The 15734-nt window shown below is 39.5% G+C and overlaps 1 protein-coding gene across 3 annotated transcripts in view; it reads right to left on the bottom strand.

Moving 5' to 3' along the window:
* Positions 1 to 8508: 8508 nt before the first annotated feature.
* eri3 (ERI1 exoribonuclease family member 3) overlaps positions 8509 to 15734 on the bottom strand; it is a 195741-nt gene continuing 188515 nt past the window's right edge. For all 3 annotated transcript variants that reach the window (XM_002931440.5, XM_031900941.1, XM_031900942.1), the window contains one exon: positions 8509 to 11601. In XM_002931440.5, coding sequence (XP_002931486.2) covers positions 11519 to 11601 — 83 coding nt within the window. In that variant the 3' untranslated portion in view covers positions 8509 to 11518. The remainder of the gene's footprint in view (positions 11602 to 15734) is intronic.

The following is a 15734-nucleotide window of genomic DNA, read 5'->3' as shown; positions in this document are numbered from 1 at the left end:
TGAGGGTCAGGGTACATATGTGCCTTTGGCCTCCTACATTGATGGCCCCATTGACTGAAGAGTTGCAACCATTTTCCATAATTGTCTATAGTGGTAAATGAGCATGTGACTTTTGGAGGCATACTTACCAGTGCAGTTGCAAACAATGGAAATATCAGACTCGGCAGATCTGAATCACCTGTAAAGGTTGGTATATATGAGGCCCTGAAGTTTTACATTGCATGACTTATTGTTCCATATTACCTAATGGTACATGTATCTTCCAGGTCCTGTCCCTGCTGTATGAGCCATTGGCCACACTGCCCAGTTTTGCATTAAGCATCAGTTCCGAGACAATCGATACCCTGTACAAATGGCCATACACTGTGTCACTTGGCCTGAATTATATTTCCAGACACTTCACCTGTTCAACAAAATAAAAGATGCTTCTTTTGTTCAGTGCTGAATCCCCGAAACACTGCACAACACATGTCAGGCCTGTCTTGTTCTTCCCCTGACATGCCTGCCGGCTTGTTAACAAGCTGAAAAGCACAAATGGAAATAGAGACAGCTAGAGGAGAGCAGCAGGTTCTGCCTTCCTTAGTTTTTATTTGATGGTGCACTGCTCCAAGCCCAGCTGTGTGTGACTTCAAGAATGTCACTTTCTTGGGAGAGCCATTAGACCTGTCACTGGGCTTCCTGCCACTCCTGCTTTGTTACACTGCTTAGTGCATAGGGAACATGCTAAGTTTAGTCTTGTCACAGAGAGTGTTGCCCTACAGATACAAAACATAGGGGGCAGGATGGAAACAGCCTTCCTTTTCCCAATATGTTTCATGGTCAGTTTCTCTAATATTAAATTAGGCTAAAAAGTCCCTATCAATAATGCTTTTCAGTGGCCCACTAATATGGCAGTGAGTCCAAATTACTCTGTAGACTTTGCATGGTATGTGTATATATGTGCACTGGGGTTTGTTTACAGGGTCGAACTTAATGGACTTCAGCTATGTTAAAGGAGAAGGAAAGGCTAATAAAGAGTTAATCTCAAATTGCAGGCATATCTTCAGTTCTCTCAATAGTGCCCTTAAGTCTCCCCATATTTCTCCTGTTCAGATGATCAGAAGCCAAACAGGAAGAAAAAACGCTGAGCTGTGTTCCCATAATGCCTCACTCCTACACCAAGACCCAGACCAAGTGAACATGCTCAGTGTGTAAGACTATGAGTCAGCTTCCTACTAATTGGCTCAGACCCACATTCCTAAGAGGGGGAGTGAGTTCTTAGCATTTTTGAGGGAGGGGGGGAGCAGGAAAGAGCAGAGAGCAGAAAGCTGCGTGTCTCTGGCACAGGAACTACAGACACAAGAAATCTTTTCACAGAGAAGTCAGTGCAGCGTTTCTGTGAGTGCTTATGGCTGTATTTACATAGATCTTTCTGATAAAGCTTACTTAGTTTTTACCTTTCCTTCTCCTTTAACTAATGTTACAGATGGTGAAAGTCCCAATTAAAGGGGAACTCTGACTACTGAACCAAAATGTGTTAAAGAGCCCTGCACAACGAAGAAACCCCTAATATACCTATTACTCTAATCTGTTCTTTCAAAAAGTATGAATAAATACCATTTTTATATGTTGAATTCCAGTTGCAAAACAGTTCTCTTCCTCCATCATTTGAAATTTTGGCAGGGGAGAAGGGACTAAAACACTGATTCTACAAATTTTAACTTCTCCACAGCTTACAGCTAGTAGGCAGTAACTATATAACCCACAATGCATTACACTGTGATTTTCCTTACCTAATTTACATCATGTGTGCAAGGGATTGTGGGATTTGGAGGTGGGCATAGACAGTACTGTTTCTATTTTTGCTGATGACACTAAATTGTGCAAAACTATAAGTTCCATGCAGGATGCTGCCACTTTGCAGAGCGATTTGACAAAATTGGAAAACTGGGCAGCAAACTGGAAAATGAGGTTCAATGTTGATAAGTGCAAAGTTATGCACTTTGGTAGAAATAATATAAACGCGAACTATCTACTGAATGGCAGTGTGTTGGGGGTTTCCTTAATGGAGAAGGATCTAGGGGTTTATGTAGATCACAAGTTGTCTAATGCCAGGCAGTGTCATTCTGTGGCTACTAAAGCAAATAAAGTGCTGTCTTGTATAAAAAAGGGCATTGACTCAAGGGATGAGAACATAATTTTGCCCCTTTATAGGTCCCTGGTAAGGCCTCACCTTGAGTATGCAGTGCAGTTTTGGGCTCCAGTCCTTAAGAAGGATATTAATGAGCTGGAGAGAGTACAGAGACTTTTAGATTAGAGGAACGGAGCTTCCATTTGAAGCAGCGTAGGTGGTTTTTCACGGTGAGGGCAGTGAGGTTGGGGAATGCCCTTCCTAGAGATGTGGTAATGGCAGATTCTGTTAATGCCTTTAAGAGGGGCCTGGATGAGTTTTTGAACAAGCAGAATATCCAAGGCTATTGTGATACTAATATCTACAGTTAGTACTAGTGGTTGTATATATAGTTTATGTATGTGAGTGTATTAATTGGTTAGTATAGGTTGTGTGCTGGGTTTACTTGGAAGGGTTGAACTTGATGGACTCTGGTCTTTTTTCAACCCTATGTAACTATGTCATGGGAAACATGTTTTTTCAAAACACATCAGTTAATAGAGCTTTTCCAGCAGAATCCTGCATTGAAATCCATTTCCATTGAAATTTCACATAGGGCCAGCCATATTCTTAATTTCCCAGGGTGCCACAGGCATGTGACTTGTGCTCAGATAAACTTTAGCAGCACTGCAAGTTGTAGTGATATCACTCACCCCCCTCCCAGCAGCCAATCAGCAGAACAATGGGAAGGTAGCAAGATAGCAGCTCCCAGTAGATAGCACAATAGCACTCAATAGTAAGAAATCCAAGTCTGGCTTGGGACTCCTCCAGTTACATGGGAGTAGGAGAAACAATAGGTTACCTGAAAGCAGTTCTAATGTGTAGCGCTGGCTCCTTCTGAAACCTCAGGCACAAGGCACTGAGATGGCTGCCTACATACCAATATTACAGCTAGAAAAAAAATAAATTTGTTGGTTCAAGAATAACATTTTAAATGGTAGAATGAATTATTTGCTATGTAAACAATGTAATTTAGAAATAAAAAGTAAACCATAAAAATCATGACACTATCCCTTTAAGTTTTGTTTGGGTGGAGTGGTGCAGGAAAAGGGCACATTGGATATAGCGAGTGAGATTAGTTACAGGGATTTCAATCCTTCTAAGCATATCTTCCTACTCATATAGAAATATGATTAGCCTGGGACTTATTAGCAAGGAAAGATATTCACTGTGATTGTAATAATGCACTGATTCACACTGGTTTTCTACCAAATAAAGTGCAAACCATGCATTTCCTGCAAACTCTGGGATTGGAATGAAGGACCAAAGGTGACACTTGTACCTGAGTCTGTGTGCCTGAATGCACTCAACTTATCTACAGCTGACTCAGATGTCATTCTGCTCGGGGCTCTGTATTCTTTCATAAAGGACCCTGAGCAAAGCCAGATGGAGATTCCTATGGAATATGGATACAGGCGTGGGGTTGGTATATCCAGTCTGCAAGCTTGTGTTCAGTACCTGTCAGGGCACCGCTACCGGCCCAAGCCTGAGAAAAAGCTCTTAAAAAAATTGTTTTGTAAAAAAAAAAGTTAAAAAAATTAGAAAATGTAATAAATGATGGCAGTGCCATCCAAGGTATATGATGAGAGCTAAATGGCACCACCTCGTCGGGCTTACATTGGCATGGCTACGGAGCCATAACATCTGTATGATACATTTGTGACTAAAATGATGTGCCTGGTTTCTCTGCACAGGCGAATTGCTCTTAGAAATACAACAAAGTGGCATTTTAATACACATTTGTGACAAACTTCCCAGCAGAGGTGGCAGTTGCAGTGCTGCTAAGTGGTTAAAGGTGGCTAATTTATCTAGAGAGACTCACTTTTGTGTAAGTAGGTAGAGCAGAGAAAAGGAACAATACAATTGCCAAGGAATTATTTGAGTTAAGCACCATCTTTTTTTTTAGAAGGACACTAAAAACACAGAACAAAGTCACAGACAGTGGGAAAAGGAGAGCGACGCTGGCTCTGGGGTCACAAAATGAAGCTCTCTTCGTCCCATATTTCAGGCCGGCAAATGGTTATCAAAGGATTTGCTGTATTGATTTGATGCTTCAGCTAAACGGCTCTTCTCTGCCGCACAAATTGTCTCAGAACCCCGAGTGTCATAAATGAAAAACTAGCAGTGAATTATTTAAAGCCCCAGATGAGAAGAAAAAGCCATTCTGTACAAGAAGTGTCTGTGATATTCCACAAAGGGCACCTGCTATTTAGCAATGTACACTATTAAAGGGGAACCAAAATGTAGTTATATATTAAATGCCGAGTACTAAGTAGTGTATTGTAAAATCATACTTTTCTCTGTGCTTCAATACTGTAGTTTTTGATATTGTCACAACTGTCATGTAATCTGCCCTTAGAACCAACTACACCAACCCCTGCTTCAGACTCCTCAAGGGATGTGATATAAACGAATTTATCTTCAAAGCCTGGTTCATAAACATGGAGCAACACTGCCCAGATATACTTTATGGCCAGAAGCATCTGGACACCTTGTGACCTAAGCTGCAACACTCACAGTCAGCTCCATGGTGTCTCCAGTAGTAGTGTCAGCCCAAGAACTGATTGTTTCTTACATAGCAAATAATTCACTCAACCATTTAAAATGTTGTTCTTAAACCAAAAAAAGTATTTTTTTTTAGTTGTAATATTGGTGTGTAGGCAGCCATCTCAGTGCATTGTGCCTGAGTCTGAGCTTTCACAAAAAGCCAGCGCTACACATTAGAACTGCTTTCAGATAACCTATTATTTCTCCTACTCCCATGTAACTGGAGGAGTCCCAAGCCAGACTTGTATTTCTTACTATTGAGTGCTATTCTGATATCTGCTGGGAGCTGCTATCTTGCTCCCTTCCATTGCTCTGCTGATCGGCTGCTGGGGGGAAAGGGATGGGGGGTGATATCACTCCAACTTGCAGCTCAGTAGTAAAGTGTGACTGAAGTTTATCAGAGCACAGGTCACATGGCTGTTGCACCCTGGGAAATGAATAATATGGCTAGCCCCATGTGAAATTTCAATGGAAATGGATTTCAATGCAGGATTCTGCTGGAGAAGCTCTATTAACTGATGGTGTTTTGAAAAAAACAAAACATGTTTTCCCGTGACAGTATTCCTTTAACAATGTCCTAATAAAGACTTGATTTTAACAGATATCGGTGTTTGGTGGAGCGCAACCTTTTTGACTGGATGTAGGTGCGTTCTGCCCCTTTAAAGCTTTGTGGCTGTTTGGAAAAGACTGTTTACTGTTTCAGTACAATAATGCCGCATGCATAAAGCAAGGTCCCCCCCACCCAGCCAGGAGCTGCTACAATTTTGTGTAACCCTCCTTCCCACCATGTACTGCTCTCCTCCATAATTGGAGGGGGAATGCCGGCCCACGCAGTTACCGGCAGGGAGGAGTGCGCCTGGGTTGGCATGGGAAGGGGGGCCTACAAGGGCCAGGGCCGGCAGGGTTCTCACAGTGCTCCGCTGGCCCAGTCTGACACTAGCAGCCTATGGGGAGGTCACATCCTTGACTGTTTTTCAGCTGCTGCAAATCACTGAAGTTTTATTCTACTGATTTCTATGCAATGAATTAAACAGTGTCAGCACAGAGTGAAAGAGTAAATATAGAAACTGATGTCTTTACTGAACTGTGAGATCTCTATGCCAACGTCTTGAACCACAGCACTGTACATATCACACAACACTCTCGATTTCTGGCAGAAGGTGTGTACAAGTTTTCATGGCTCCCCTACTATATATGTGTATATATATATATATATATATATATATATATATATATACATACACTACTTACTACCCACTATTACGATTTAAATCCTAAGTGTGGAAGAAAGCATTATTTTCACTAGGGCAGCTGATATGTGGCTACCTGTGCATTTAGAGTTGTATATTGGATTTGTTCTCCAGTGATCTTTATTCTTCCCACTATTTGTGGGCTTTTTAAAGAATTCTCCGATTTGAGTGTTTGGACTATGACCACCTACTGTTTTATAAGGATACAGGTACAGGACCGGAAACCCACTATCCAGAAAGCTACGAATTACGGAAAGCCCATAGACTCCATTCTAATCAAATAATTCAGATTTTTAAAATTGATTTCCTTTTTCTCTGTAAAAATAACAGTACTTTGTATTTGATCCCAACTAAGATACAATTACTCCTTATTGGGGGCAAAACAATCATATTGGGTTTAATGTTTAGCTGATTTTTTAGTAGACTTAAGGTATGAAGATCCAAATTATGGAAAGACCCCTTATCCGGAATACCCTTGGTCCCAAGAATTCTGTATAACGGGTCCTATATCTGTATTTAAAGCCAAGCTGGTTAATATTGCATTAAACCAGTTGGAGGCTTCTGGGTAGATAACCCAGATATTCCCTTCTATAGTCACTATCCCATAGGTTCAGTCCTTAAATGCAAATCTGTGGGGAAGGTTATTCTTTAAACATTATATAAGCTCATTTTATATCTGTTGCAAATTCTTATTATGCCTATTGTACTGCCCATGGTTTCATTTTATTGCCCAAAATCTTCTCGTCCAATATCTAGGATGCAGGGAATGGCACTTCTACAGAAATTCACATGATGTTGTAGTTGTTCTCAAGCCTTTACAGTCTCCTTCAGCAGAGAAGGTCTTTAACCTCTAGCACTGATAAATGATCACTTTATTCTCAGATCTTGTGCACTTGCTTTGTCTGTATAATTGCCAATAATGAATTGTTACTGTCTTAGAGCTCCAAATGGAAGGCCACGCGTTTTGGTAAAGTAACTTGATTCTAAGCTACACCATCAGCCAGTCCATCATTGTGACATGGATATTAGAGGCCAGCAGATGGAAAGCTGACAACTCTTTTAATCTTGGCCAGTGGTGTGGAAAGCATAGCTATGGGTGAAAGAATTTGCAGTCCTTGGCTTTTGCGGTTTGAAGACCAATTTAAGGTGAACTTGGATGATCTCTGTATTGTGACTTTAAATGACTATAGTCTGGGGACATTTAAAAGTAGAAGCTCAATGATTATACCTTTGCCAGTAGCACATGCACACTAGTTGTTTTCAAGTTTACTTCAGGCTGTAGCACATTGAGTCTTATAACTCACAAGTTTAGCATACAAGCTGATAACCACCAACAACTCAAAAAAGTTCTAATGCTTTAGTAAATATAGCCAATTAAATTTAGAATGGTGAATGCTTCTTGTAAACCCCATCACAGTCTAGCTTTATTCCACATCTTACTGGGTGGGTGGTGCACACTGCTACTTTATGATAAGCTATGACTACGTTGCAGCAGTATCCAGCCCAGAGCGCAGTGGGATGTCCCACCTGGAACAGTCAGGCCCTAAGGTGCCTTTTTGGGTAAAGAACCATCCTGCTTAGCATGTGGTAACAACGTGACTCAGACCTAAGTTCTCACCTCGAAATCATACATAGACCTTCCTAGTGCCTATACGCTAGATAGCAATTGGCTAATAACAAAGAACTTAATAATCATCACTCATAATCACTCAACTGCTTCTAATTCATTCCTTGTACTTGTTCCATTTTATGACTGGGTTCCAAGCAATCTTTAGAAATGCTGGATAGGTAGTTGACCTGCAGTTTGTTTTGTATTGAGATAGATATTTGCTATATGTGATTTAACTTGTGTGGCCATCTAATGTAAATATAAGAACTTTGCAAGGTCAGTGCCAGACTGTCAAAGACAAGAGGTCCTCTGCACTCACCCATTATTCATATATACAGAACATTAAAGGGATACTGTCACAATTTTTATGGTATACTTTATTTCTAAATTTCACAGTTTACATAGCAAATAATTCACTCGACCATTTAAAATGTTGTTCTTAAACCAAAAAAAGTATTTTTTTTTTAGTTGTAATACTGGTGTGTAGGCAGCCATCTCAGTGCATTGTGCCTGAGTCTGAGTTTTCACAAAAAGCCAGCGCTACACATTAGAACTGCTTTCAGATAATCTATTGTTTCTCCTACTGCCATGTAACTGGAGGAGTCCCAAGCCAGACTTGAATTTCTTACTACCGAGTGCTACTCTGATATCTACTGGGAGCTGCTATCTTGCCACCTTCCCATTGTTCTGCTGATTGGCTGCTGGGGGGATGATATCACACCAACTTGCAGCTCAGCAGTAAAGTGTGACTGAAGTTTATCAGAGCACAGGTCACATGGCTGTGGCAGCCTGAGAAATGAAGAATATGGCTAGCCCCATGTAAAATTTCAAAATTAAATAATTGTGTCTATGAAATCACACTGCCAATAAAGATACAAGTAGTTTGGCTATTTAAAGAGTAGACGACACAATCCAGGACAATATATATTACATATACACAACACACACGTCAATTTAGCTTCATTTGTTTTATTTTTCTTGTTTATTTTGTTCATTTATTTATTTTCATTTATTTGGAGCGACAACACCTGCCGTGCATTTGAAATATCAGTAAGGTCGGTGCCTGGATACTCCTGCTTCATGGTTTTTCCCTGTTGCAGTACAACATGATATTACTGCCTCTCTCAGATGGGAAATTATCTGAAGGGGTATCAGTGAGGGGCAGGAGGCTAAGTCTTCACAAAAGTAAGGGGCAAATTGTCTCATGTTTGAAAACAGCAAAGCTAATGTTCACTTTGTTGCAATTCAATTCTAACAGGATCTTTCATGTTATATTCATTCACCTTTAAACTTTAGCTCACAGGGAAAACATGAAATACTTTGTAGAGACTTTTTTTATGTATATTTCATTTGGATCAGGTTCATTTTGCAGAGAACTGAATAAAAATCACATCATTTGTAACAGAAGGAGGTTATAATTGCCAAGATGGCTTAAAGAGACTTCTCAAACCACACCTATACAGTCTTTGCTTTTGTTTGCATTTAGACTCAGTACCCTAATTTATAGACAAATGGAAAACTGCTTTTGAAGTACATTTCAAACCAATTAAAGTTATACTTGTAACAGTGCCTTCAATATATGCACACATATAATACCAGAAATGGCTGATAGGCATTGCATTTGACTTATTTCCCCATAATGTCCCAGAGTAGATGGGTATGTGACAGAATATGGACACATCTCTTTACAATGAAGGAAGCGCAGCCTGTCTGTATCAGTTCTGCTCATCACATCCTGCAAAGACCTCAGCCGGGACTATTTGTAGGACAGAGCACAAAACTATTTCCTCCTCTTTAACTAAAAAAATGTATATTGAATCTTTTTTGCATTTTAGACTACTGTATTATTATGTTTTAGTATTTGGTAAACTAACAAAGATTCATTCTGGTAACAGGTCTTTGAGCTTCTCTCTGGAGTTGGCGCTGCTCTGTGGGCAAAATCATTTACACAGAATTCTTTCTGAATTCCAGTTACTCAGAAAAGCAATCAGTTGCAGGGGATCAAAGGGACATGGAATTTTGCTAAATTATTTGATTTTTTTTAAATATACTGTCATCTGCAAATTCAAATTGGCCCAATTAAGCACATGCAAGTTAATACTCTAGATAAATATAATAGACATTGAAATCTGCAATACTATCTACACTCAGTCTCCTACAAAATCTCTCAGGCAGTATGACTAGCAGTCAGATACATAGCATATCTGAAAAGATTTGTTTGAAAAAAAAAGGTTGGCTATGGAATATCTTGATATTTATATGCCCATCTGCATGGCATTATTCTGTAATCATTCCATAATTTCCTTTAATAATAATATAACATAATAAAAGAAGGATGCCATAGCTGTGGCCTTCCAGCTGTCAGTGAATTACAAGTACAACCACAGGAGTTTCAGGAGATACAAGTTTCTTGCCCAAGAGGCTGGCACAGGCAGCGCAAGGCCATATCAAAGGGAATTTTAGTCTAGTTTAGGCTAAAATTGAGGTAATAACTGCCCATGTTTGAACTGTAATTAAAATCTAATGCTTTTTTTATCCACTTTTTGTAAACACAAGAAAATGTCTACCATTTCTCGTCCAACCTTTCACTTATTCAAATGCTGGGGCTGGCTGGGAAACTCATGGGTTAAAACTGAATGTAACTTTCATTAAATAAATAGCATATGGAAATAAAGTTGGCAAATTTGCATGCGGTAACCAGGATATAAAAGCAAGAAACATACAATGTATTATACTGTTGGAATAAAGATGTAACACATACTGCCTGTACAGCAGAGGAACACCCTATACAAGTAATAACTGAATGCTACCCCAGTTATAATTCATCATCTTCCCTCTATTCACTAACCTATGCCCAGGCAGACAGTTGAATTGAATACAGCTTTGTCAGATAGATTTTATTGGATGCCAAAATCTGTAGGGTTGGTTTTGCATGTAATCTGGTACTGTAAGCTACCAGAAATGAATGAAACAAAAACCAAACATTTCGAAGTCCAACAAAATCTGACGGCGAAAACACACTGCTGAAAAAGCAGGCCGATAGAAAGCAGGAACTCAAGAACAGTCCTCCAGCATTAGAAAGTTAACTGACGGGATAAATTTACAGCTGATAGGAGCAGAGAGAGGAGAATATGCTGTCAGGACATGACATCAATGAATAGTGTGCCTTCCAGCAAAAGCTCAAAGACCACTAACAAACTATAGAGCATGCCATATAGAATGACAACAGGAAACCTAACTACAGTACCTAAAACAAAAAAATAAAAAAAATCAAACAATAAAGCACTGCAATGCACCCAATGCCACCACTACCAACATAAAATTATATTTATGCATTGACCTTACTAGATATATTGATACTGTAACTTTAAGCAGCATATCATTCTTTTTGTTATGTTATACAGAGTGTGTGTAGAAAGGGCAAACTCTCACAACTTTCCTATAAATCTATATGAATGCAAGGGGGGTTCATCCTTGCAGTCATAGAAGAACATTCTTAGATACTTGTCTTCAGGATTTCTTCAGGGTTTTCAGGAAGGTTCTCTATTCTAACATGAAAGTTTCTACCAAGGATGGGACCTAGGCAAGAAGAACCTGTTCAGAAAATCTGAAGCCATGCATTGTTTGTTTGATAGGCTGTTCCCTCACCAGGACTTCTTAGCATACCCACACTGGGTAAACGGAGTTAAAAATGCATGTGGGATGGGTTGGTATTGCAATGGCATATTGTTTGACAGGTATACAGAGAGATAAGTGGAGTGGCATGAGACATATATACATGTATGTGACAGATTTACAGCATTGGCTCTTTTCTTAGGCCAACGCTCAGTCCGTTACAAACTGCTGTTCCCCTCCACCTTGAGTCCCGTATCCTGTCTGTCCTCCCATGTGAGCACACGGTAAGGGAAGCGCTACATGCAGCCTCCTGCCCCACTCCCACCCCACAGCCGCCCCATAACTCTATCAGATGCGCCTGGAGGTCTGCTTGAAGATGAAGCCTCGATGAGCGAGTGTCTTCATGATGTTAGCAATGTTCCTGCAGTCATCTGTGGGGAAAAAAACAAAAGAGAAGCTGGTAACTTAGCTGACGAGGGAAACAGGAAAATCACAAACCAATAAAAACACACCAGTTATCCAAAAACTGCAAAACCTTGTATTACTGTACATGGAACAATTCATTCTCTGGCATGACATCATTACTAATATCATGTGGCTCTTGGGGGATTCTGTGAGTTGTAGTTCAACAACAGGCAGAGACTAACATAATATGATACTGACACCATCTTACTACACATACCAGGTTTCAGTAAATGCACCCTTTCACAAAAGAGAATAAATACGGATGAAATGCAGATTCCTTAATTTTGTTTTATATGCAACTGATACTCTAAAAGCACTAGGGTTGGGCTGGATACCCCTGCTCGTTACCCCCCAAAGACAGCACTTCTGATACTAAGACGAAACCACTTTGCCTATCCTGCATAATGTCTGCTTTCTCAGATATATTGTACTGGTTTAAGAAATTTATGTCTGTTGATAGATTTCTAATAAGGCTTATATTCTTTATCCCCATGTAATAAAAACTTCTAATGAGGTAAAGTTAAATGACCGTCACCATGCATGGCATATTATTAATGCCCCTAAGAGATTTTAAAAGTAGTAGCCTTTCCCCCTTCATTACAAATAAAAACAAACTCCTTGTATAAATGGCTGTGCACACTGTGCACGCAAAAGCAGGTTCCACTGGAGGGGGTTAAACAGAAGGAGAATGTGTGGAGCAAGGGAGGGAGCATTAGTGGGGGTGAACAGGCAGGACAAGAACAGCCTCTAAAATAGAACCTGGACTTAAATTGATTCCTGCTGTCTATATTTCATGTTGGAAATTGGCTTGTAAATCCATGTTTTGATCTATGAGGACCGTCTCCTTAAGAAAAAGCAAAAGTAAATGTGTAATTTCTCCCTTGACAGAACACAGCAGAGCTGGCCATCCTTCTTCCCTCTCCCCTCCGTTTTGGGACAGCTGCGTTCTGTCGGATTAACGTTTTTTCTTCCTCACCCCCACGCCTTGATGTCTCCATTTCATTACGCCGTAGCCATTTATCAAACTGTTAGCGTAAGGGTGACTTTGCCAACTTATGTGTGGCAGAAGGCAGTGCCAGGGTAGTGGGTTTGCAGGGTGTTTTAGGCATGGAAAGGAAGGGGTCCCCGTTAGAGAGATGAGAAAGCATAGAAGGAAAAATGAAAATGAATGTTAGGGAGTAGAGGAGGCTGTATTCCTACTGATGTGTAAATGATAAAGAAGACTCCACATCCATCTCTCCCTGTAAACCTGCAGAGTGCTTTATAATCAAGCCCAGGCGATAATAATGTGAAATTAGGTCTCTCTATCAAAGGGGGAGGCCTTTTAATCATGGCTTAAAGGGTGCGATCGCTGTTTATCATAATTGAACTGTATCCGGGCTAATTGTGGCCATATTTCACTGTCTAGGAGACACAAGTGCTGTCTGATAGCAAATAGAGGTGGCTAACATAGAGAGAAGGACATTTGGCGGTGATCTGTTACAGCCACGAGTCTGCTTGTACCCCAGGTCTGTGAGAACTGCTGCTTTTCAACCAATGATTACAGGCGCATTCAAGTTTCTCACGACCTGTCAATCATTTACAAAACTTGCTTGTTTAGAAACCACAGAAAAAAAACACATTTTTGGTTTAGTCCCCAGAAAGCTACTTACAAAGGAACATAACATTTTGGAATTTGGGGCACAATGAATACTCATTGTGAAATATCCTGTTATTATGTCCTAAATAGGGCATTTTATTTAAATTTCCGTTACTCTCTTAGCATTGCAATTACAGCTGAGCAGCAATTAATTAATAAGTTTTTGCTGATATAGAAAATGTCATACCTATGCTATAAAAGAAAAGATACAGTTCTATCTATATGGTAACATAGCATTGGTCAGGCCTGTGCCAGGTAGTTTGCCTTGTAGAGTGCAGTTTTCATCTGTGTTTATCTAAACTCTTTGAACGAGGCTCATAGGAATAAAACAGATCTCAAAAGTCAATACACAAACTTAAGTAAATTTGATTTTCATAGTCATATTATTACTCAAATAAAAGTTATATTAAAAAAATGAATATATTTGTAACCTTTCCCTAATGTGTGTTCATAACACAACGTATATCGGCATGTAAATGTGTGCTCTTCACTCCAGCAGGAGACTGTGTCAGGCAGAGTACAGAGGACAGTGTGGGACAAGCATAAAGTTAAGGTCACCTACAGAAAAAAAAAAAACTTTTAATTAAACTTAAAGCTCTTTGAGTTGCCCGGGGCAATGCATTCTAGGTCTAGTTAAATTTTCGCATATGACAGAGCCCCGAAGCTCTCGGCACAGGACGAGAAGTAATTTCAGTAATTTTTAGCTAATGGACAGGGTTATGTCCCCAATAACTTAGCAATGAATTGGACTATATAGTTCCCGGGATCATCTCTCTGCTCTGACAGCACCCAGTTCCCATTAGAACACAGAGACTTCTCTGGCTTCAGGGCCCTGCTAAGGAGACAGAGGGTCAGGATAGGCATTAACTCTTCCTAATGGGCACATCTGTATCTTCTTCTTCAACAAGCTGCTCAGTGTGGAATAGCAAATAGAGGCAGGGGTGGATCAAACGTCCTCTCGGAACGCGATGTTTGTAAACAGGTTTTTGAATACATCAGGCTTCTGAAACTGGTCACACACAAGCAGGTTTTTCATAAAATTAAGTCCATTTGTAACCAAACTGAATGTAAAGCCCCAAAATCATCATCCCATAGCAGAAATGTGAATTAAACAAAAATCAAATTAATTCGGAAAATGCTGTATTAACCCCTAAAATTCCAAGTAATTTTTCTTAGGATATTGCTAATGCCCTTACAATTAAGCACACGATACACAGTTTATTCAATATCATCACACTACACAGAAACTTCAACATTATCTGTTAAATACATACAAAGTTTCATCCCTAATATACCTTCATTGGTAATTAAATAATTAGTGCTAAAGAAAAAAGATATATAAACATTAGTCATGCTATGCTACAAAGCTCGTCATCTGGTAATTAGCAGATGAAGAAAATATTGCTCTTTATTGATAAATGACAAAACCAACATGACATTACAAGGTAACATTTTCTTTGTCAGTGAATAAGACTGACATTTACAAAATATCTAGATTACAGTAAGTCTGTGTTATAAGTGCATATATAGATAGAACATGGTAAGTCAGATTACTAATGTAGGTGCAATGTATAGAATGTATTATCTGAAAACCCATTATCCAGAAAGTGCCATCTCCCATAGACTACACTTTAAGATAATAATTCTAATTTTAAAAATTGATTTCCTTTTTCTTTGTAAAAATAAAAAAGTACCATGAACTTGATCTAACCTAATCTGCATGAAGCCATATTGGGTTTATTTAATGTTAAATTATTTTTAGCTGCCTTAAGGTCTGGTGATATCAATTAAAGAAAGATCCTTTATCTGGAAAACCCCAGGTCCCAAGCATTTTGAATAATAGATCCTATTCCTGTACAACTGCCAGGGCTCCCCATACTCCCTGTGTATGTCAGTGAAACTGAAGTGCAATAGAGAATACAGGCCTGGGGTGGGTACCTGCATTATAGTTTAGTCTCTATGTCCCCTTAGAGGCAGTGGTTAGATGGCGGAAAACAATATTCACTCATTGGAGATGTTTAAGTGGTTTAACGAGTTTTATTGTACATTACTAAATATGCATTATTACTATTACGCTTATCCTTTATTTATATAGTGCTTTAAAGAGACTGTTTAACTACTCATGTCAGTAATGGCATCTTTAGAATTTTTTTTTATTTTGGGTAACAGTATTTTTTTTTAACTAGCCACACAACGCTGCTCTACTAGATTAAAGGGTGCAAGAAAATACGTAAAAGAGAAAACTGCAGAGAATGACAGCGTATGCTATAAAAGCTTACACTGTCACGTAGGTGAGTGGTGAGGATTAGCCCGGGCTGACGGATTACACTGCTGCACTCTGACCTGCTCAGAAACACAGCAGACAGACAAAAGACCTGCGTGAACTCCCATATCATCAGACTCAAACTAGTCAATAATATAGCGTTTGAATAAGAATGGGAATTAGTTTTTTTAAGCATT

Source organism: Xenopus tropicalis, chromosome 4 (assembly GCF_000004195.4).
Source record: "Xenopus tropicalis strain Nigerian chromosome 4, UCB_Xtro_10.0, whole genome shotgun sequence".
NCBI lineage: Eukaryota > Metazoa > Chordata > Amphibia > Anura > Pipidae > Xenopus > Xenopus tropicalis.
Note: the sequence above shows the minus strand (reverse complement) of the source record. Positions and strands in the feature narration are given on the sequence as shown.